The sequence below is a fragment of the Rhinopithecus bieti genome, unplaced genomic scaffold, assembly GCF_001698545.2.
Source record: "Rhinopithecus bieti isolate Rb0 unplaced genomic scaffold, ASM169854v2 scaffold_13857, whole genome shotgun sequence".
NCBI lineage: Eukaryota > Metazoa > Chordata > Mammalia > Primates > Cercopithecidae > Rhinopithecus > Rhinopithecus bieti.
Window position 1 is genome coordinate 159,667 of NW_016807741.1, and position 22,303 is coordinate 181,969.

The 22,303-nt window shown below is 51.7% G+C and overlaps 1 protein-coding gene across 2 annotated transcripts; it reads left to right on the forward strand.

Annotated features, from left to right (window-relative positions):
* The first annotated feature begins 7,877 nt into the window (after nucleotides 1-7,877).
* CTSB (cathepsin B) lies at nucleotides 7,878-17,272 on the forward strand. 2 transcript variants are annotated; one of them, XM_017883681.1, is made up of 9 exons: nucleotides 7,878-8,368; nucleotides 9,000-9,085; nucleotides 10,626-10,740; nucleotides 12,361-12,479; nucleotides 13,359-13,444; nucleotides 13,705-13,848; nucleotides 14,356-14,472; nucleotides 15,731-15,859; nucleotides 16,306-17,272. In XM_017883681.1, the coding sequence occupies exons 1-9, from the start codon at nucleotides 8,243-8,245 to the stop codon at nucleotides 16,401-16,403; spliced, it is 1,020 nt and encodes a 339-aa protein (XP_017739170.1). In that variant the 5' UTR covers nucleotides 7,878-8,242; the 3' UTR covers nucleotides 16,404-17,272. The 2 variants fall into 2 exon arrangements, with proteins under 2 accessions (XP_017739170.1, XP_017739171.1); XM_017883682.1 differs by lacking the exons at nucleotides 7,878-8,368; nucleotides 9,000-9,085; nucleotides 12,361-12,479 and having other exon boundaries at nucleotides 10,667-10,740.
* Nucleotides 17,273-22,303: the final 5,031 nt, after the last annotated feature.

The window sequence follows — 22,303 nt, forward strand, 5'->3', positions numbered from 1 at the left end:
GCGCCAAGACTAGTTTTTGTAAGAGAGAAAGAAAGTTCCCTGGGAAGGTCTTACTGAGCCTTCACAGTCTCCCACCTTTCCACTGTTCCGCTGCTCTTAGCCGCTCGGCTGGCCTATAAAGCACAGTCTTCATTTGTGGCTTCTGGCAAAATGTAGGCACTCGACTTTTGATTTGTTTTTTTTTCTTTTTGGAGATGGAGTTTTGCTCTTGTTGCCCAAGGCGGAGTGCAATGTCGCGATCTCGGCTCACTGCAGCCTCCAACTCCTGGTTCAAGCAATTGTCCTGCCTCAGCCTCCTAAGTAGTTGGGATTATAGATGCACGCCACAACGCTCGGCTAATTTTTTGTATTTTTAGTAGAAATAGGATTTCACCATGTTAGCCAGGCTGGTCTCGAACTCCTGACCTCAGGTGATCCACCTCCTTGGCCTCCCAAAGTGCTGGGATTACAGGTGTGAGCCACTGCGCCCAGCCAACTTTCCATTCTTTAGAGCTAATGATGAGAGGAGCCAGCAGTATATTCACAGCATCAGTGAACGTGGAAGAGCAAAAGACTGCATGAGAGATTTGCTAAGAATTCTTTCACTTTTTTTCTCTCTCAGCCAGGAGCTAGCAACTTGGCTTATTTGGAAATTTTAGGTGTACATGTCCTGTCTCCTTAAATCCTTTGCAGATTTAGAGTGCAGTCTACCTGAGGGCTGTGACCATGTAAGAAAGCTTTTTCTTTTTTTTTTCTTTTTTTCCTGAGAGAGTCTCATTCTGTCACCCAGGCTGGAGTGCAGTGGTGCAATCTCGGCTCGCTGCAACCTCTGCCTCCTGGGTTCAAGCAATTCTGCCTCAGCCTCCTGAGTAGCTGGGATTATAGGCACCACCACCACGCCTGGCTGATTTTTGTATTTTTAGTAGAGACAGGGTTTCACCATGTTGGCCAGGCTGGTCTTGAACTCCTGACCTTGTGATCCACCTGCCTCAGCCTCCCAAAGTGCTGGGATCACAGGCGTGAGTCACCATGTCTGGCCTCTTTTTTTTTTTTTTTTTTTTGAGACGGAGTCTCCCTCTGTTGCCCGGGTTGGAGTGCAGTGGTGTGATCTCAGCTCACTGCAACCTCCACCTCCTGGATTCAAGTGATTCTCCTGCCTTAGCCTCCCAAGTAGCTGGGATTACAGGCACCCACCACCATGCCTGGCTAATTTTTGTATTTTTAATAGAGACAGGAGTTTCGCCATGTTGGTCAGGGTGGTCTCGAACTCCTGACCTCAGGTGATCTGCCTGTCTCGGCCTCCCAAAGTGCTGGGATTACAGGCATGAGCCACTGTGCCCGGGCGGAAAGCTTTCTTTTTCAGCTTGGTGGCAGCCCAAAACTGATTAAGGATGTCAGGACTTAATACCTCCTGTGACTTAGCAGCACCTCCTCTCCTTTGACTTTTCATTCCACCTCCTTCCAGGATCTCAAGGTCCCTATTTGTCCTGGGAGCGGCTTCAGGGTCGTCTGGGGTGCTGTTAAGGTGCTCTGGTTGATAGAGTCTCCTGGCCACGCGCTCTTTTTGGCACGTGATAACATTCTACAGATCTAGAGTGGAGCATCCTTTCACATAAGCACTCCGCAGGTATGGAGAGAGAGGATATGAGGAGCACCCTTTTCTTTGTTTGTTTGTTTGTTTTTTTTTTTTTTTACCCAAAGATTAACTTGGAAAAGGGGCAGAGGGGTGCAGTGGAACCCAAGTCTGCCCAAGCAGCCCGGCTGACCATAGTCTAGAGATGCATCTGCTTGCAGTTGTTCTTCCACTAGCCCACATCCTGGAAAGAGTTCTTGTGGCACGCAAGAGTTCACATCCTTCCCTCATGAAATAAGGACTTTGTGTTCATCATCTCTTGTAAGAAGCAGAGCAGAAAGCACAGAATTAAGAAATAAAAGGGAAGTGTGTGCCTATACAAAGGGAAGTGAAAGCGAGTTGCTGTCCCACGCAAAGACCCTGGAACCTGTCAGCAGCCCAGCTTGTCATTTTCACCATTCGCATTTGTCCAGAGTGAGATTTGTGTTGTTGTGGAGAGAAAGGCGCCTGTTGCATGATGGAGTGGGGTTGTCACTGCTCTCAGGACCTCTGTGCCTGGCTTCACACTTTTTGGGTTCTCAGCAGTCTTGGGACCCTCAGAGTGGAAGCATTTTTGGATATTAAATGCTGGGGTTAATTGAAGTTAAGAGCTTGTTTTACTGGCCCTGCAGCACCTGGTTTGCGTATAGGTGGGCAGTGCGGGGAAGGACCTGTGAGTGGCCAGCCTGGTTCAGGTGAGGGAGGTGGAGTGGGGCTTCTCTGCTTCTCCTGGTTCCCTGGAAGCCTCCAAGGCTGATGAGCATCGCTGCTGCCTCTGCCCACCTGCGTGCTGGGTGGGTTTTCTGACGGGTTTTCTTTTTTTTTTGAGACGGAGTCTTGCTCTGCCACCCGGGCTGGAGTGCAGTGACCGGATCTCAGCTCACTGCAAGCTCCGCCTCCCGGGTTTATGCCATTCTCCTGCCTCAGCCTCCCGAGTAGCTGGGACTACAGGCGCCCGCCTCGTCGCCCGGCTAGTTTTTTGTATTTTTAAGTAGAGACAGGGATTCACCGTATTAGCCAGGATGGTCTCGATCTCCTGACCTCATGATCCGCCTGTCTGACGGGTTTTCAATTGCTCACACCTATAATCCCAACACTTTGGGAGGTCAAGGCAGGCAGATCACTTGAGTCCAGGAGTTTGAGAACAGCCTAGGCAACATAGCAAAACCCCATCTCTACAAAAAATATAAAAGTTAGCTGGGTGCAGTGGTGCATGCCTGTAGTCCCACCTACTTAGGAGGCTGAGGGGAGCAGATCTCTTGAGCCCTGGAGGCAGAGGCTGCAGTGAGCCATGATCGTGCCACTGCACTCCAGCCTGGGCAACAGAGTGAGATCCTGTCTCAAAACAATAACAAATAAACAAATGAACTTTCTTTTCATTTAGACTCTTCTCGGCGTTGGGGACCTATTGGGATAGGTTTAGTGTGAACTGAGGGCTAGAAGTGGTGGAGGAAGAGAAGAGAGGGAGGGAACAGAGCCCACTGGAGCAACTGCCCTTCCTACCTTATCATTGCACACCAGGCGTGTGCTGGCGCTTTAGTCCTCAGTTCATTCTTGACAGCCACCTGAGACATGGTGGTTACTAGCTCCATTTTACAGGTGGTGAAACTGAGGCTTGGGGAAGGTCAGACCCCAAGGGTGCCATTTAGTCAGTGGCATAGCCAGATCCAAATGCAGGTCTCCTGACTCCAAGTGCAGGGCTCATTTTATCAGCCAGTTGCAGCAGGCTGGCGGCCCCTTGAACCCCAACCTGGATGCCATGTGGGAGGAGCAGAGAAGCCAGGAACACCACAGCCCTGGGCCAAAGTGCGGGACTGAAAGAACTTCCCAGCGCTCAGCCTGGGACTAGTGGAACGGGCTGGACCCTGGGGCTGGCGGTGGTGGCCCCAGGGAGCCTGGGAATGAGTAGGGAGCACAGGCAGGTGTGGGAGGGCCTGGGAACCATGGAAAGAAGGGTGGGTTCAGGGAAGTTGCCCACTAGTGAAGTGGCGAGGGGGCCCTGTGGGACTCCAGGGAATAGCTGTGGCAGGTTGTCCTCCAGGAGCTGAGAGCCATCGGACATGGCAGCTGCCTGTGTTCTCAGCCACCACAGAGCATCACAGCTGCCTCTGCCCACCTGCGTGCTGGGCGGGTTTTCTGACGGGTTTTCAATTGCTCACACCTATAATCCCAAAGAAATCTTGGTTTAAAAATTCAAGTTGCCATAGAAACGCTCCCATCCTCGACTTAGCTTATTATTTAAAATAACATCTCTACAGCACAAAAGCCCCCGGGGACATCCGAGGACACTCCTGTCTGCCCACGAGACACACTCACCTCACAGTGTGGAGGCTGTATGGGTCACTGACACGCAGGACCACGTGAGATGCTGCCTACCCACGAGTCGCGGAAAAGGGGAAGATTATTAAGAAAGTCACTAAGGGCCAGGTCCAGTGGCTCATGCCTGTAATCCCAGCACTTTGGGAAGCTGAGGCAGTCAGATCCCTTGAGGCCAGGAGTTCGAGACCAGCCTGGCCAACATAGCGAAACCCCGACTGTACTAAAAAAAACCAGACGTGGTAGCACAGGCGTGTAATCCCAGCTACTCAGGAGGCTGAGGCACAACAATCACTTGAACCTGGGAGGTGGAGGTTTCAGTAAGCCAAGATGGCGCCTCTGTACTCCATCCAGCATGGGCCACAGAGCCAGATTCCTGTCTCAAAGTCACTAGGGAGGAAGCCTCATTGGTGGGAAGGAAATGCTGTGAGGAATCATTAAACCAAATGTCCTTTTATCAGTTTGGTGGCTCAGGGCCTTTGAGTAACACCGCCAACTATTTTTCCTAGAAGAAACGAAGCTGAAATAATAGGAACATAGTCACTTTTTTTTTTTCTTAAAAGTAAGAGTATGTTGTGAAAAAAAAGTCTTCCCGCTGTAGTGACCGACAACTGCACATCGTCCTCGGCATTTCGCGTGTAGTAGCAGGAGCGTGCTTGCATGTGTAGATTGTTGAGGGTCAGATGCTTATGGTCCTCGGTCACCCACAGCTTGTTTTTTCACCACTTAACACTGGGACTTGGGGCATTTTTACTTTGTTAGTACAATAGAATTTACTTCAACTAGTTGCTTTTTTATTTTTATTTTATTTATTTATTTTGTTGTTATTGTTTTTAGATGAAGTCTCGTTCTGTCACCCAGGCTGGAGTGCAGTGGCGCAATCTCAGCTCAGTGCAACCTCCACCTCCTGGGTTCAAGCAATTCTACTGCCTCAGCCTCCCCGGTAGCTGGAATTACAGGTGTGAGCCACCACGCCTGGCTCATTTTTGTATTTTTAGTAGAGACGGGGTTTCACCATGTTGGCCAGGGTGGTCTTGAACTCCTGACCTCAGATGATCCGCCCACCTTGGCCTCCCAAAGTGCTGGGATTACAGGCATGAGCCACCGCGTCCGGCCTATTTTATTTTATTTTATTTTGAGATGGAGTTTTGCTCTCGTTGCCCAGGCTGGAGTGCAATAGTGCGATCTCGGCTCGCTGCAACCTTTGCCTCCTGAGTTCAAGCAAATTCTCCCGCCTCAGCCTCCCGAGTAGCTGGGATTGCAGGCATGTGCCACCACGCCTGGCTAATGTTTTTGTATTTAGTAGAGACAGGGTTTCACCATGTTAGGCTGATCTTGAACTCCTGACCTCGGGTGGTGCACCATTGTGCCTGGCCAACTAGTTGCTTTTTTAATGGTTGCTTCATATTCTATTTAACCACTTACTATAATTTAACAATTACTCTGTTACTAGATACTTGCTTTATTTCTGGTCTTTTGCTAATGCAAAAATTATTTAGCGAGCACTCGTGTGCATGTATCTTTGCATTTTGTGGGATACATTTCTAAATGTCAGGTTGCCTAGTCCCAGGACACGCAGATTTAGAAACTGGTGGGCATTGCTGTAGATTAAGGAAAGGAAGCCTAAAGTGTATGTTAGTACTGCTTTGTCAGTTTTTGTTTTAAAGAGACTTTTCAGTTTAATGCAAGCATTTTCCTCTTAAGGCTATGTTTTCTGTCAATCCTAGGCTTTCCTCCAGCATTACTTTAAAAAAAAAACTTTATTTTCTTTAGAGATGGGGGTCTCACTATGTTGTCAAGGCTGGTCTTGAACTCCTGGCCTCAAGTGATCCACTTGCCTTGGCCTCCCAAAGTACTGGGGTTATAGGCCCATTTTTAAAAGGGCATTGATTTTTTTCATAAAACCTTTATAATTAAGATCTGTGGGCCGGGCACAGTGGCTCACACCTGTAATCCCTGCACTTTGGAAGGCCGAGGTGGGTGGATCATGAGGTCAGGCATTCGAGACCAGCCTGGCCAAAATGGTGAAATCTTGTCGCTAAAAATACAAAAATTAGCTGGGCATGGTGGCACGCGCCTATAATCCCAGCTGCTCAGGAAGCTGAGGCAGGAGAATCGCTTGAACCCAGGAGGCGGAGGTTGCAGTGAGCCAAGATCATGCCATTGCACTCCAGCCTGGGTGACAGAGCAAGACTCCGTCTCAAAAGTCTGTGTTGCATGTGGTACTTTTTGTGTGTGAGGAGTCCAGTGTGAAGGTTCAGCCTTCAGCCAGCCACTTGTCCAAGCACTGTCCTGTTTCCTCTCTGGCCCCACCTAGGTACGCTGACTCCTCCATGGAGGAGGTGCTTCCGAGTGGTCTGTTGGGTCCTCTGCTGATGGGCATCACCCAGCGTTTTATAATACATTTGCTGCCCCAGAGGGCCGGGCTCCCATCAGAGCTATTTTCCACTGGCTGGGTGCGGTGGCTCACCCTTGTAATCCCAGCACTTTGGGAGGCCAAGGCCCGAGGTCATGAATTCGAGACCAGCCTGGCTAACATGGCAAAACCCCATTTCTACTAAAAATACAAAAATTAGGTGCATGTGGTGGCGCACACCTGTAATCCCAGCTGCCTGGGAGGCTAAGACATGAGAATTGTTTGAACCTGGGAGGCAGAGGCTGTAGTGAGCCAAGATCGTGCCACTGCACCCCAGACTGGGTGACAGAACAAGACCGTGTCTCAAAAAAAAAAAAAAAAGTTTTTTCCAGAGCCATCTTGCTGTCCTCATGTGTTTATTCTCGCAGATGAATTGTTGCTTAAGCAACAATGCAGTTTCAATTGTTCTTCAGATAGAATCCACTATGTTCCAGTCAGTTTGTTAGGCACTAACACCACAGTCCTGTGACTTTCATGTTGACCTGTGACCTGTGGGAGGTAGAGCACCTCACCCACCCACAGAAGCCCCTGGAGTGAGGGACAGGAGCCCCTGCCTCACCCATCTCCCCACGCTGCGGTTCTCCCCAGCCCTGGGTGCAGGCGCCCAGGAGACATGTATTGCTTTTGTCGAGCTACTTGCTTAGGAGGGTGACTCAGAGTTCAAGCTGGAAAGCACTGGCTTGTGACTCATGAGCCAGTCCCAGATCAAAGGGCTGAGGCATCAAGGTGAGAATTTTCCTTCCCAGAAGCCTCATCTCTGCAGCCGGAAGCAGAGCCCTTGGCTGACTGGAAAAACCAGAGAGGCCCCGGGAGTGGGAGGATGGCCAGCCCAGCCCCACCTCTCAGCCTCCACCTCCACCAGCCCACGCCAAGCTTGTTTGTCTGTGTCCTGTGAAAACTAGGACTCCTGTCTTTTCTTACATTTCTTTTCTAACTTTTCTTACATTTCCCTGTCCCATGGGTGTTTCACTTAGGGCGTAATGACACACACAGGCTCTTCACTGTTTCATGTCACTTACTTGGGCAAGTCTCTCAAGCTGTTCTACAAATCCATGCAAAGGCCGTTTAAAATAGTAGAGCAGGCCCTGGACTCGGTCTAGTCCAGCACAGCCCTTTGGCTTTCTCTCCTGGCTCTGGCCGCCTGGCCCCGGGGACACACACGAGGTCATGGCATGCTGCAGGCACCAGGACAGGGAGGCGGGGAGCCCATGGGTACCTCAGCTCCTCAGAGTTCTGCGCCTGGGCCAGGACGAGCACGGGGTCCACTGATGCCTGAGACGGTGCCCGTGTGTGTGTGAGCCTTTGACCCACATAACAGAGAAGTGCCCTGATGCCCTCTGTCCTCTCCAGGTGGATCTAGGATCCGGCTTCCAACATGTGGCGGCTCTGGGCCTCCCTCTGCTGCTTGCTGGCNCTTGTTTGTCTGTGTCCTGTGAAAACTAGGACTCCTGTCTTTTCTTACATTTCTTTTCTAACTTTTCTTACATTTCCCTGTCCCATGGGTGTTTCACTTAGGGCGTAATGACACACACAGGCTCTTCACTGTTTCATGTCACTTACTTGGGCAAGTCTCTCAAGCTGTTCTACAAATCCATGCAAAGGCCGTTTAAAAATAGTAGAGCAGGCCCTGGACTCGGTCTAGTCCAGCACAGCCCTTTGGCTTTCTCTCCTGGCTCTGGCCGCCTGGCCCCCGGGGACACACACGAGGTCATGGCATGCTGCAGGCACCAGGACAGGGAGGCGGGGAGCCCATGGGTACCTCAGCTCCTCAGAGTTCTGCGCCTGGGCCAGGACGAGCACGGGGGTCCACTGATGCCTGAGACGGTGCCCGTGTGTGTGTGAGCCTTTGACCCACATAACAGAGAAGTGCCCTGATGCCCTCTGTCCTCTCCAGGTGGATCTAGGATCCGGCTTCCAACATGTGGCGGCTCTGGGCCTCCCTCTGCTGCTTGCTGGCATTGGGCGATGCCCAGAGCAGGCCCTCTTTCCATCCCCTGTCGGATGAGCTGGTCAACTATGTCAACAAACGGAACACCACGTGGCAGGTAGGCTGTGGGGCTGCATCCTGCGTATGTCCCCTCCCAGGTCGGTCTGTGCACACTGACTCCAGAGATGGGGAGCTGACTCTCACTGTGGCCCGCAGAACATTATGTCCTGGACCGTTGAACAGCCCTGACCCCGGGTCACAGCGGCTCTGGACCACGCCTGCCTCCTCTGTCCCATACCCCATATGTGTGCATGAGTGTGTGTGCATGTGTATGAATGTATGGTTGTGTGCACGCGGAGGTGCGTGGGGGAGTAGGTGAGATTTGGAAGTGTTCAAAACCAGCTAGCCCCTGTGACGCCCGCCATGGCAGAGTGGCAGTTCATCATCCTGCCTCTGATTCCCTTTGTCTCTGTCCAGCTCTGACCCTGGGACTGAGAACCTGGAATGAAGAGTGAGCCATGTTGAGGGCCAGAGAGGGTCTCTGATTGTCAGCAAATGGGAGCAGAACAGGGGAGGCACCCACTCTGCCTGTGTGTCACTCTGGGCTGTTCCCCACTGCCCCCCAACCCATGTGCCCTTGAGCTGGGTAGGGCCCCTGGCTTTCCCTGGGTTGGACCTGGTGTGTGGGCAGTGTGCCCATCCACCACTATCCCAGGAAACCCCTCAGTCAGTGGGTGACTCTCTTCCAGGCCGGGCACAACTTCTACAACGTGGACGTGAGCTACTTGAAGAGGCTGTGTGGCACCTTCCTGGGTGGGCCCAAGCCGCCCCAGAGGTGAGTGCCCGCTCCTCCACACCACTGTAATGTGAGTGGCGGGCGTTGGTTTGGGGCAGTGGGAAGTGGGAGAGTGAAGGCCTCTGGCATCCGCAGGGCTCATGCCACCCAGGGCTACCGACACCGCTTGAGGTACAGCACTTGTCTCTTCTTTTCATTTTTGTATTATTTACTTTTTCTTTTTACTTTATTTTTTCCTTCTCAAGTTATTAGTAGAGAAGATGCTGGTGCTTTCTTTTGTTTTGGAGAGAGTCTCTCACTCTGTCACCCAGGCTGGAGTGCAGTGGCGCCATGTTGGCTCACTGCAACCTCTGTCTCCCGGGTTCAAGCGATTCTCGTGCCACAGCCTCCTGAGTACCTGGGGCCACAGGCCGGCACCACCATGCCCAGCTAATATTTGTATTTTTAGTGGAAACTGGGTTTTGCCATATTGGCCAGGCTGGTCTCAAACTCCTGGCCTCAGCAAGTGACCTGCCCCCGTCAGCATCCCAGTGGGATTACCAGCATGAGCCACCTTCAGTGTTTTCTGGTGCGCTTCTCCAAGGTGTCTCAGCCCTAGGTGTGAGAGACTAGGTCTGGGTCTCCACTATGTGGGCAGACTCAATCTTGAGTAATTTAAGGAAAATCTAAGAAAAGCCAGATAAGGCCAAGTACAGTGGCTCTACTAAAAATCCAAAAATTTGCCAGGCATGGTAGCGGGAGCCTGTAATCCCAGCTACTCAGGAGGCTGAGGCTGGAGAATTGCATGAACCCGGGAGGCGGAGGTTGCAGTGAGCCAAGATCGCACCGCTTCCCACGTGAGGATGGGGTAGTTAAGTTGCGGGACACTGCCTTCTGCACAATGGGGATGATATGAGAAATGATGAGAGGATCCTGGGCAGATGTTGAGGCAGGAGAGCGGGGCAAGAAACACTATCTGGACTGGATAAACTCATTTAAAAATGAGTTTATTATTTGTGGATAAACTCATTCAAAAAATCCATTACATAAGCCTAGGAAGAAGCATACAACATCGCAAGTCAGACCAGGCATGGTGGATCACGCCTGTAACCCTAGCACTTTGGGAGGCCGAGGCGGGCAGATCGTTTTAGGCCAGGAGTTTAAGACCGGCCTGGCCAACATGGTGAAACCCCATCTACTAAAAATGCAAAAATTAGCTGGGCGTGCTGGTGCATGCCTGTAATCCCAGCTACTCAGGAGGCTGAGGCACCAGAATCACTTGAACTCAGGAGGCAGAGGTTGCAGTGAGCAGAGATCTCACCACTGCACTCCAGCCTGGACGACAGTGAAATTCTGTCCGGCCCGCCCCCCATCCCCAAAGAAAAAATCACTAGTTGCGTTGAGCAATAGAATTTCCTTTGGTTCTGTGAAAGTCCCAGGGACACCTGCCTGCAGCCTTCTCCTGCGTGTCTTGTGCTCACTTCCTTTCTAGGGGACTGTGGCCCAGCCACAGTGACTGCTCTTAAACCAAGGGGCCTTTGCAGGGACTGGGGAGGGAGTTGTGGGATGAGAGCTTGTAATGAAGACTTCCTTTATCCAGAGTTATGTTTACCGAGGACCTGGAGCTGCCTGAAAGCTTCGATGCACGGGAACAATGGCCACAGTGTCCCACCATCAAAGAGATCAGAGACCAGGGCTCCTGTGGCTCCTGCTGGGTAAGGCCCTGCTGGCCGGCGGGGGAAGGGCTGGAGAGAGAGGAAGCAGCAATGGGGAGTCTTGGGGGATTCGGGGTGGGGACAACTCTGACAAGGCAAGTTGTAGAAACTTCCTGAGTCCCGTTTTCCATCAATACAAACATCACAATCTCTCTGGCCATGAATTATGGCAAGGATTAGGCGGAATGGCGGGCAGAGCATCCTGCAGATTGCGAGTCCACGTGTATGGGCGGCGAAGACGCTCCCTTCCCCTGACACGCTGCCCCGTCCACAAATACCAGGAGCTCTCATCACTACTCTGCTTCAAGAAAGCGTCCCTTTAGTGTCAGCGAGCTGTCTTCATTTTGTCACTTAATTGTGGTAAAATACACGTAAGAGAAAATTTAATAATCTTAGCAATTTTCTTTTCTTTTTATTTATTTATTTTTTGGAGATGGAGTCTTGCTCTGTCACCCAGGCTAGAGTGCAGTGGTGGGATCTCAGCTCACTGCAGCCTCTGCCTCCTGGGTTCAAGCGATTCTCCTGCTTCAGCCTCCCCAGTAGCTAAGACTACAGGTGTGCGCCACCACACCCAGCTGATTTTTGTATTTTTAGTAGAGACGAGGTTTTGCCATGTTGGACAGGCTGATCTCAAACTCCTGACCTCAGTTGATCTGCCCTCCTCCGCCTCCCAAAATGCTGGGATTACAGGCGTGAGCCACCGCACCCGGCAGCTGTTTTCAAGTGTACAGTTCTGGGGCATTGAGGACATGCACAGTGTTGCTCAGCCATCGCCAATCCCCCAGCCCCTGGTGACCCCCGCCCTACACCCTGTCTCTGAATTTGACTCCTAGGGACCTCATACAAGTGGGTCACACAGTATTTCTTTTCTGGGTGAGCTGTGTTTTTTGTTAAGAAAAAAACATGGCCAGGCGCGGTGGCTCACGCCTGTAATCTCAACACTTTGGGAGGCTGAGGTGGGCAGATCACCTGAGGTCAGGAGTTTGAGACCAGCCTGGCCAACATGGCGAAACCCTGTCTCTACTAAAAATACAAAACAGCTGGGTGTAGTAGCGGGCGCCTGTAATCCCAGCTGCTCTGGAGGCTGAGGCAGGAGAATTGCTTGAACCCAGGAGGCGGAGGTTGCAGCGAGCCGAGATTGCACCACTGCATTCCAGCCTGGGCAACAAGAGTGAAAACTCCACCTCCAAAATAAAATAAAAAAGTGAAAACACACACATACAAACTAAAACTACACATTTTACACATTTCAGAAATGACCCGAGTTCCCAGGCGGAGGTTCACGGTGGTGGTTCTCTTGCTTTAAAAGCTGAGTTGGGCAGATGTCAAGGCAGGAGAGTGGGGCAAGTGGCTCATCATGCCTCTAATCCCAGCACTTTGGGAGGCCGAGGTGGGCAAATCACTTGAACCCAGGAGTTCAAGACCAGTCTGGCCAACACAGCAAGACCCCATTTCTACCAAAGAAAATGAAAGCTGAGTTTGAGCCCCAGGAGCCTCCCCTGGTGTTGAGAGATCAGTTGCCCACAAGGTCTGAGGTGCCCCTGTGGCCCTTTGAGGGGACCGCTGCGGAGGGCCCAGCCCGAATGTGGCAGCCTCATGCGGTGGGACTCGTTCCTACAGGCCTTTGGGGCTGTGGAAGCCATCTCCGACCGGATCTGCATCCACACCAATGCGCACGTCAGCGTGGAGGTGTCGGCAGAGGACCTGCTCACCTGCTGTGGCATCATGTGTGGAGACGGGTGAGTCAGGCTGTGCTTCCACAGTGGGTTTACTGCGGAGAGACCCTGGGCCCCGGCTTCTCAGTGGAGGGGACTTGGAGGACTTCTGGGACTCCTGCGAGTCAGAAGTGTTTCAGGGAGACTCTGGGAGTCTGGCAGCCAGGGCCCGGCATGGCTGCTGCTTCCTGGGAGGTGCCTGAACCAAGGCTGGCCCAGCAGAACTGTCTGAGGGGTGGTATCCCAGCAGAACAGACAGTCTCAGAAAATGTGGTGGAATGTCTGACCCCTGGCCTGGTTTGTGTCATCGCATGTTCCTTTTTCCTGCTTGGGGAAGCACTCTGGGGCATTTCCTTATGCGTAGTTAAGGAGCATGGAGCCACCTTAACAGCAAGGTGGTGGCCCAGAACTTCCCAGCCCAGCCTCACCTTGGTTCTGCAGTAGTGGCATTCGCCCGCAGCTGCAGATCTGAAACACCTGAGGACTTCAAACATGTGCCTGGGCCTCTCCCCAAACTAGTTAAATGAGAATGGCGATTCGCATTTCAGAGAACTGGTGGTTCTCTCCTAAGAACCACCAGTGGGTGGTTTTTCGTAAGTACCTCAGGGAAGTTTCGTGTCTGCTCAGTTGAGAATCACTGTTCTACCTGGAAGGACATGAACAGGAGAACCTCCTGTCTCCTCCAGGATCTCTGTGGGCAGGGGTGGGGCTGGGGGTTATTTCCTGCAAGCTGTGCTAATCTAGGAAGCGTCCCTTGGAGGGTCTGGTGTCTGGGAGGGCTGCTGCACCACTTGCTGAAGGTGGGGGCGGGTCCACGAGTGACCTCGGGCACTCGGGTGGCACGCGGTGGTCTGGAGAGCAGCTAGTCCTTTCGGAGGTTTTCACAAGAGCCTGTCTTTTCAGCTGCAATGGCGGCTATCCTGCTGGAGCTTGGAACTTCTGGACGAGAAAAGGCCTGGTTTCTGGTGGCCTCTATGACTCCCACGTAGGTCAGTGTCTCCCCCTCGGCCCCTTTCTGGCCAGATGGATTGTTTAAGCAGTTAACCATTGTGGCTTTATTTGCCTTTATAAAGTGGAGCTTGAGACAGGGCCGGGTGAAAGGTGCGAGCAGGTGAACAGGCCTCTGGCAGGACCTGCCTGGCATCCATGCTGCAGGCACGAGGCTGGCCTTGCCCCAGGTCTGCCTGTCCCAGCGGGGCTTCTTGGTGGGGGCTGTAGGTTGACTCCACTTTCTCCCGGGTCCCATCAGGGTGCAGACCGTACTCCATCCCTCCCTGTGAGCACCACGTCAACGGCTCCCGGCCCCCGTGCACGGGTGAGGGTGATACCCCCAAGTGTAGCAAGATCTGCGAGCCTGGCTACAGCCCAACCTACAAACAGGACAAGCACTACGGTAAGGGGCCTGGCCACGGCCGCGTGAGGCTGGGGAGCTGCTGCATCCTTCCCTACGCTGCAGGGAAGAGGTCAGGGCTGAGAAGCCGTGGGGTCCAGGAACCCTAGGATGGGGAAGGAAAGGGAAATGATGCCGTCTTGCCAGGGGAAGCAGCACACTCTCCACTTGCTGTCTGTTCCACCCTGAACTCAGCCTCAGCCCTCCCAAGCTGGAAGGGACCAAAGCCCTCATTTTACAGGGGAGTGGCATGTCCTGGAGTCCTGGGGTATCCTGGCCTCTTCCAGGGCCGCATGCTCACTGTTCCCTTCTCCCACTTCTGAGCTTCCAGCCCCAGCCCCGTCCTTACTCCCTCAGGGGAGCCTTCCTCGAGCTCCCCTGGCTGGGCAAGTCCCCTTAGACACACAGTCTTCCCCTGGAGGCCACCAGAAATCAGTGACTGGCTGATGGTGGCACAGCACGAGGCACGGTCACCGCCCTCCCCAACCGCCAGCTTGGTTTATTTTCCAGGATACAATTCCTACAGTGTCTCCAATAGCGAGAAGGACATCATGGCCGAGATCTACAAAAATGGCCCCGTGGAGGGAGCTTTCTCTGTGTATTCAGACTTCCTGCTGTACAAGTCAGGTGCGTGCTGATAACAGTGGAGGCTCATGCTGACCCTCCAGGGGAGGGGAGCCCAAGGGGCCAATAGGACTTGATTGGGGTAGGCAGGCAAGGGGCTGGGGAAGAGGCTGTGAGGGGCCTCCTGCATAGGCTCACTCCTCTGTGGACCAGGCTGGCTCCTCTCCTCACAGTCTGTCTCTCCACCTGCTGTGCCACCACACAGAGAATTCCGGAGGCCTCTCCCAGGCCCTCTGGGCTAGTTCCTTCCCATCCCTTAGAGTCCAGCTCACATGTGTTTTCTGTGGAAGCGCCTCCCTCCCTGGCGGCTGACCATGCCTGCCCTCGCCTTCATGGCTTTGCGTTGCTTTACCAGCGTGTTCCCGTTATAATGGCAGGTGTCTGCACTGGGTGGCACGTTTTCTTCATCTTTGTCTTTGCAAAGGCCTAGATCATGCCTCACACCAGTGGATGAACACACAGGGAGGACCTTGCCCTGGGCAGTGCTGTAGGGACTCGAACCAAGGAATCTGGACAGTCCCCATCCCCAAGTCCTGTCTTAGAAATCCCTTGCTCCAGATGAACAGTCTGCTGACCGCATCGATCTCATTAATATTTTGCTAGATGGGAAACTCCAAAGCTCTCAGCTCTTATAAAACAACAGTTTGACAAGGGAAGATGATTCTGGCAAGAAAAAATGACTGTAAAGATGGTAGTTCTTAGCACAGTCCTTGCCCATATTATTAAAAGATGCGTTTCCACTTTGATGGTGATTTCCCTACCACAGGAGAGCCTGGTTGGGCAGCCCTGAGCCCCTTAGCTGGTATCTTTCCCATCAGCTAGCACTGGCCGCCACCAGCCCGCCCTTCTCCCTCACCTCTCCGGGGTGTACCTGGAGCAGCTGTTAAACCTCTTTAAGCCGTGTAACCCTTTTGAGAAACCCTTGCTTACATGGAATCCCAGTATATAGAACAGATGAATCTGTCGTCTAACGTTAAATGTTTTACAAACTAGAATGTATTAGAAATTCTATTTTTAAAGACAACCAACAAGCACATTTTGTAGGAATCTATTTTAATATTTACTCAACAGGTTTGAGTGTGTTGGGCCTTCAGAAATGTATTTAATATTCCCCAGTGTTGTAACCCTGGAGCCTTCTGATGGAGCAGCAGGGTCCCTCTGGAAGCTGTTTGTCCTGCCCGGAGGGTGACCAGCGGAGTGTGGGGGGTACTGTGGGGTGCGGGCCAGTGGCCTGGTCTTGGTCTCAGCCGGTTCTTTTCAGGAGTGTACCAACACGTCACCGGAGAGATGATGGGCGGCCATGCCATCCGCATCCTGGGCTGGGGAGTGGAGAACGGCACACCATACTGGCTGGTTGCCAACTCCTGGAACACTGACTGGGGTGACAATGGTGAGCGGCGGCCCCTTCCTGTCGAGAACAGGGAATTGTGAGCCACACACAGTGCCCGTCTCGGCTTTCTCTGTTCTACCCGCTGCACAGCCTCAAACCCTGGACCTAAGGCCAGGCTGTGAGCTCCTCCTATGTGCCAGGCACCCAGGAGTTTCCTTTTGCTACAAGGGCAGACTCTGAGCAGCTTCAGAGCCCATGCCTGCCACAGTTCCCACAGCATCGAGCCAGATGCTGTGATGGGGGCGGTGACCGGGCAGGAGGGTTGTCAGCGGAGGTGTGCCCCACGGCTGCCTCCAGAAGCCTCATGGTGCTGAGGGCTGTGCTACTGGGCAAACAGCAGGAGCTGCCAGGGATTGGTGACTTACTCCCAGGTCTTTTAGGGATGAGTCTGAATATATTGATTGACCCTTGTCACACTTCAAAAGCACCTTACTTTTTATTCCCAGGCTTCTTCAAAATCCTCAGAGGACAGGATCACTGTGGAATCGAATCAGAAGTGGTGGCTGGAATTCCACGCACCGATCAGTACTGGGAAAAGATCTAATCTGCTGTGGGCCTGTCCTGCCAGGCCTGGGGGAGTTTTCCCTGAATACAGTCAGGGACGGGGGTGAGATGGGGGTAGAAATGCCTTTTATTCTTTGAGTTCACGTAAGATACAAGTTTTAGACAGGGCGTGAAGGACTGGACTGGCCAAACCTCACATCAGCCATCAGAGCTGTCTTCCAAGGAGACACATCCCAAATCCTGACCACATCGCAGCCTGTGGTTACAGTGCAGACAGACAGGCCATGTGAGCCACTGCTGCCAGCAGAGAGCGTCCTCCCCTACAGACCAGCGCCATAGGGAGTGCCTGCTGCCCCAGCTGACTGCGGCCCCTCCCCGATCCATCCATCTCCAGGGAGCAAGACAGAGACCCAGGAATGGAAAGCGGAGTCCCTAACAGGATGAAAGTCCCCCCATTAGTTGCCCCCAGTACCTCTGAGCAAGTAGCTTTCCACATTTGCTACAAGATCAGAAGAGAGATGGTGTTGGGAGCCCTTTGGAGAACGCCACATTCTCCCAGACCCCCCGCATCTATCGAGTTTGCAATGTCACAACCTCTCTGATCTTGTGCTCAGCATGATTCTTTTTTAATAGAAGTCTTCTCTTTTGTGCACTCTGCTAATCATGTGGGTGAGTGAGTCGAACAGCTGGGAGCACCTGTGCTAGTTTTACAGATTGCCTCCTAATGGTGCGGCTCAAAACGAAACCAAGTGGTGATGACTTGTTTCTGACCCACTGATCTCTACTACCACAAGGAAACTAGTTTAGGAGAAACCAGCTTTTACTGTTTTTTAAGAATTACTGCTTCACCCTGTCAAGTTAACAAGGAATGCCTGTGCCAATAAAAGGTTTCTCCTTCAACTTGAAATCGACTCTGGTGGGATCTCAGAGATCATTTGTCACTGCCTATAGACTTGTGGCTGCTGTCTGTCCTCATCCCTGCAGAGAATTACGTCCTGGAACTGCAGGTTCTTGCGACTCTTGGGACCTCATCTTAACTTCTCGCTGCCCCAGCCATGCTTTCAAGCATGGCATCCCTCCCTCTTAGTTCCCTGGCATCCTCATCCGCCTTCTCTGTAAGTCCTTGGTAAGCTGGCCCTTGCTTAAGAACTGACAACACAGCTGTGCTCTATTTTTTTGTTGAGACAGAACCTCTCTGTCGCCCAGGCTGGAGGGCAGTGGCGCCATCTCGGCTCACTGCAACCTGCGGCCTCCTGGGTTCAAGCGATTCTCCTGCTTCAGCCTCCCGAGTAGTTGGGATCACAGGCACGTACCACCATGCCTGGCTACTTTTTGTATTTTTAAGTAGATATGATACTTCACCATGTTGGCCAGGCTTGTTTCAAACTCCTGGCCTCAGGTGGTCCACCTGCCTCGGCCTCCCAAAGTGTTGGGATTACAGGCGTGAGCCACCATGCCTGGCCTCTCTTTTTTATCAGCCACAAATCCAGCAGCAGCCTGAGGATTCAGCTCATAAAATAGGCCGGGTGTCTTGGTGATCTCACATAACCAAGATGCCATCCCGTGGAGGACCACATCTCCCTGGATGCCCTCTAGTCTTGGTTTGGGCTGGCGTCAGAGCCTGTATACAGTATTTTGAATTTGTATGCCACTGGTTTGCATTGCTGGTTAAGAACTCTAGTGCTTTGCATAGCCCTGGTTTAGAATCATGTTACAGCAGTTCCTGGTGTAGAGGAAACTAGAAGACCCCGCAATCATTCCACTGCCCTGCCAAGGTACACCTCAGTACTCCCCTTCCCAACTGAGGTGGTGTGGGGCTAGCTCTTTCCAGAAGCATTGAAGTTTGGTTTCTGATGTGACTCAGAAGTTAGGAACCAGAAGCTACATCAAATAAGCTCTGAGTATCTGAGGAGCATTGTAGGAAAGGCTGTGCTCATCATGGCACTTAAGAGATGCTTAACAAAGGTTACCAAAGCCACAATTCATAACCACTTATCCGGTTTCAACTAGAGTATATTCATAACCTCAATAAAGTTTTACCTGCTCCCAAACTGAGTTGAATCATTCCACGTGCACTGTCTTCCCTCACCTCCATCGTATCCCCACCTGCAACTCCCTCCCTGCCTCTGCATGGAGCCAGCGGGAATGGGCTAGTGACAGAAGGAATTGTGGGGCATCTTGACATCGGCTTAAGGCTTTGTTAGAAACACCTGCCCTGCCGGGCGCGGTGGCTCAAGCCTGTAATCCCAGCACTTTGGGAGGCCGAGACGGGCGGATCACAAGGTCAGGAGATCAAGACCATCCTGGCTAACACGGTGAAACCCTGTCTCTACTAAAAACTACAAAAAACTAGCCGGGCGAGGTGGCAGCGCCTGTAGTCCCTGCTACTTGGGAGGCTGAGGCAGGAGAATGGCGGGAACCCGGGAGGCGGAGCTTGCAGTGAGCTGAGATCCGGCCACTGCACTCCAGCCTGGGCGACAGAGCGAGACTCCGTCTCCAAAAAAAAAAAAAAAAAAAAAAAAAAAGAAACACCTGCCTTGCAGTGTTTGTGACTGGGACAGAGCTCAGTGCTTTAATGCACCTCAGATCACCCCATTGATCACTTTGTCGCCTCAGTTCAGTAGTTTCTCCTAGATTCTTGTCCAAGTGACATGACAGGTGGAGGTGACAGTGCCTTTTCAGTCTACCTAGACTCTCCAGAGAGTCACTCCAGAATAGAAATTAGAGTATAGGTAGGCAGTCCAACCTCTGCCTTTAAAAAAAATTTTTTTTAGATGGAGTCTCGCTCTGTCACCCAGGCTAGAGTGCAGTGGCATGATCTTGGCTCACTGCAACCTCTGTCTCCTGGGTTCAAGCGGTTCTCCTGTCTTCGCCTCCCAAGTAGCTGGGATTACAGGCATCCGCCACCACATGTGGCTAATTTTTGTAGTTTTAGTAGGGACGGGATTTCGTCATGTTGACCAGGCTGGTCTCGAACTGACTTCAAGTGATCCACCTGCCTTGGCTTCCCAAAGTGCTAGGATTATAGGCATGAGCTACCGTGCCCGGCTGCCACTCTTTAAAGAAAGCAGTAATTTGCCCTCTTTAATGTGCCTCAGCCATACTCAAGTGGTCCACAGACCAGGAGCACGGCCGTCACCTGAGAGCCTGTTGGGAAATGCGCTCCTCAGAGTGTGAGAAGGCCAGACCTCTGAACCAGCATTTGCATCTGCCAAGACCCCAGGTGTCTCCCAGGTACATTCAAGCTCAGAACGCCTTTCCAACTGCTCCCTGATTAGAAAAATGCCTGAGAATTTAGGATTGCAAGCTCTTGGGCACCCCATCAAACCTACTGTGTCAAAGTCTTTGGTCCCAGCAATCAGGCAATTCTGATATAAAGTCTGAGAACCACAGCCTCTTTAGAACTCTTTCCAAAACTGCTAAGAATAACCTAGAATGCTTGTTAACATGCTGGACTCGCCCTCTTCCTCCTATAACACACCCAAGCCCCTGGGAAATGGCTCAGTAGACGGAGGAAGGGGCCCTCCCCGCACTTGGCCACAGGCATCCAGAAGTTCCCATATGCAGACGTCAAACTCTTGTTCCCAACCATTGTCATTGTTTATGGTCCTAGATTCAGACGGGTCAGAGGCTCCTCTGAGGAAAACCTAAAATATTCCACCATTAGGTAGGATCCAAGTAGACTGTATGCCAGAGATGCTATAAAATTATATTAGAAGTGGGGGGTAGAGGGTAGTGTTGCTAGAGTTAGCAAACAGAAATACAAGATGGCCAACTACTTTTGAATTTTCGGATACGCAAGTTTTCTTGTTTTTTCTTTTTTTTGAGACAGTCTTACTGTCGCCCAGGCTGGAGTGCAATGGCGTGATCTCGGCTCACTGCAACCTCTGCCTCCTGGTTTCAAGCAATTCTTGTGCCTTGGCCTCCCGAGTAGCTGGGGCTACAGGCATGTTCCAAGCCTGGCTAATTTTGGTATTTTTAGTAGAGATGGGGGTTTCACCATGTTGGCCAGGCTGGTCTTGAACTCCTGACCTCAGGTCATCTGCCCCCCCCGGCCCCTCAAAGTGCTGGAATTACAGGCGTGAGCCACCGTGCCCAGCCATGCAAGCAATTTTTTTAGTCTAAACATGTCCCATGCAATATTTAGAGTGTAATTCTAAAAAATAAGGCTGTTGCCCGGGTACGGTGGTTCACACCTGTAATCCCTGCACTTTGGGAGGCTGAGGTGGGCGGATCACCTGAGGTCAGGAGTTTGAGACCAGCCTGACCAACATGGCAAAATCCCATCTCTACTAAAAATACAAAAATTAGCCAGGCGTGGTGGCATGTGCCTGTAGTCCCAGCTACTCTGGAGTCTGAGGCAGGAGAATCGCTTGAATCCAGGAGGCGGAGGTTACACTGAGCTGAGATTGTAACGTTTATCTGAAATTCAAGTTTAACTGAGCATCCTGTGTTTTATGTTTTTCTTTTCTCTTTTCTTATATAATGACAGTTGATATTTTACACTTATATTGAGACAGGGTCTTGCTCTGTCATCCAGGCTGGAGGGCAGTGGCACAAACACAGCTCATTGCAGCCTCAACCTCTTGGCCTCAAGCGATCCTCCTGCCTCAGCCCCAACACCCTCCAAGTAGCTGGGACCACAGTGTGAGCCACCACGCCCAGCATCCCGTATTTTATCTGGCAACCTTAGTAGAGAAGATACTTAGAAGGAAAACAAGTTTTCAAAGAGCTTCAGAATGCAATGAGAGCGAATACCTTTGTACAAGTCAGCGAGTAGAAACACGTACATAGCTTTACGGATAGAAAAAACCTGAAATCACCCAAACCACACAGCTCAGGAAGTGGTCCCACAAGTAATGACCATGTCAGGAGAGATTTCCGCAGGCCCCACTCAACCAAAGCTCTTTCCAGCAGGTTGGTCAGTCTCACGTGAACTTTGGCAGAACTAAATCTTAGATTTCAACACGCAGATTTGTAACAACCTACCTTGAAATCTCAAACCAAGTTTTGAGGCTTTAATTCCTTGGAAAATACTGCTGCGTCTAGCTCAGTTGTCCCCAAGCTTTTTGGCACCAGGGACCAGTTTCATAAAGGCAATTTTCCCAAGGACAGAGGGAGGGGAATGGTTTGGGGATGGAACTGCCACCTCAGATCATCAGGGATTAGATTCTCATAAGGAGCATGCAGCCCGGATCCCCCACACGCGCAGCCACGCAGCCCGGATTCCTCACACGCGCAGCCACACAGGAGAATCTAATGCTGAGTGGAGCTCAGGTGGTCATGTTCACTTACCCGCCGCTCACCTCCTGCTGTGACGCCCGGTTCCTAACAGGTCACGGAACAGTAGGTTTAGTGCCAGTCCTAGGCCTGGCGGTTGGGGACCCCTGGTCTGGCTGTATTCCATCTGGCAAGTTATCTTGGCTGGTGACAAATGTGTCCAGGGCTAAGCCTCAAATGAACCAATTAACTGAGGTCTCCCTGGACCCAAACTAATTTTGGTGTCAGTGGTCACAGCAAAAGTGTGTTTACAACAATGCAAATCCAACATTGCGCTGGGAACAACTCAAATTCAATGATTAAGCCACCATCCACGAGGGGCTGCAGAAGAGTAGACTATATACTATGAGTTCCTGTAGCATTAATGGCTTCTAGAAAGTAATGAATGCCCTAGTACACCGATTCTCAACTCAAGGGTCCACAGGCCTCCTTGACGCACTGAGCGCCTCAGTGAGAGCACATCACAAGCTCTGCTGCCCTAGGGTAGAGAGGAAGGTAAAACCCCAAGCAGCAGAAGTACTGTTCTGCTCCCAAGCCAATCACCTGAAGACAGCTTTTGCCTTTCTTAAGACTTGAATATATAAACTGGTAACTTTAAAAAAGAAAACTGCTGGGGAAAAAAATAACCTTAATTTTTTTTTTTGTACAATTTTTTACAAT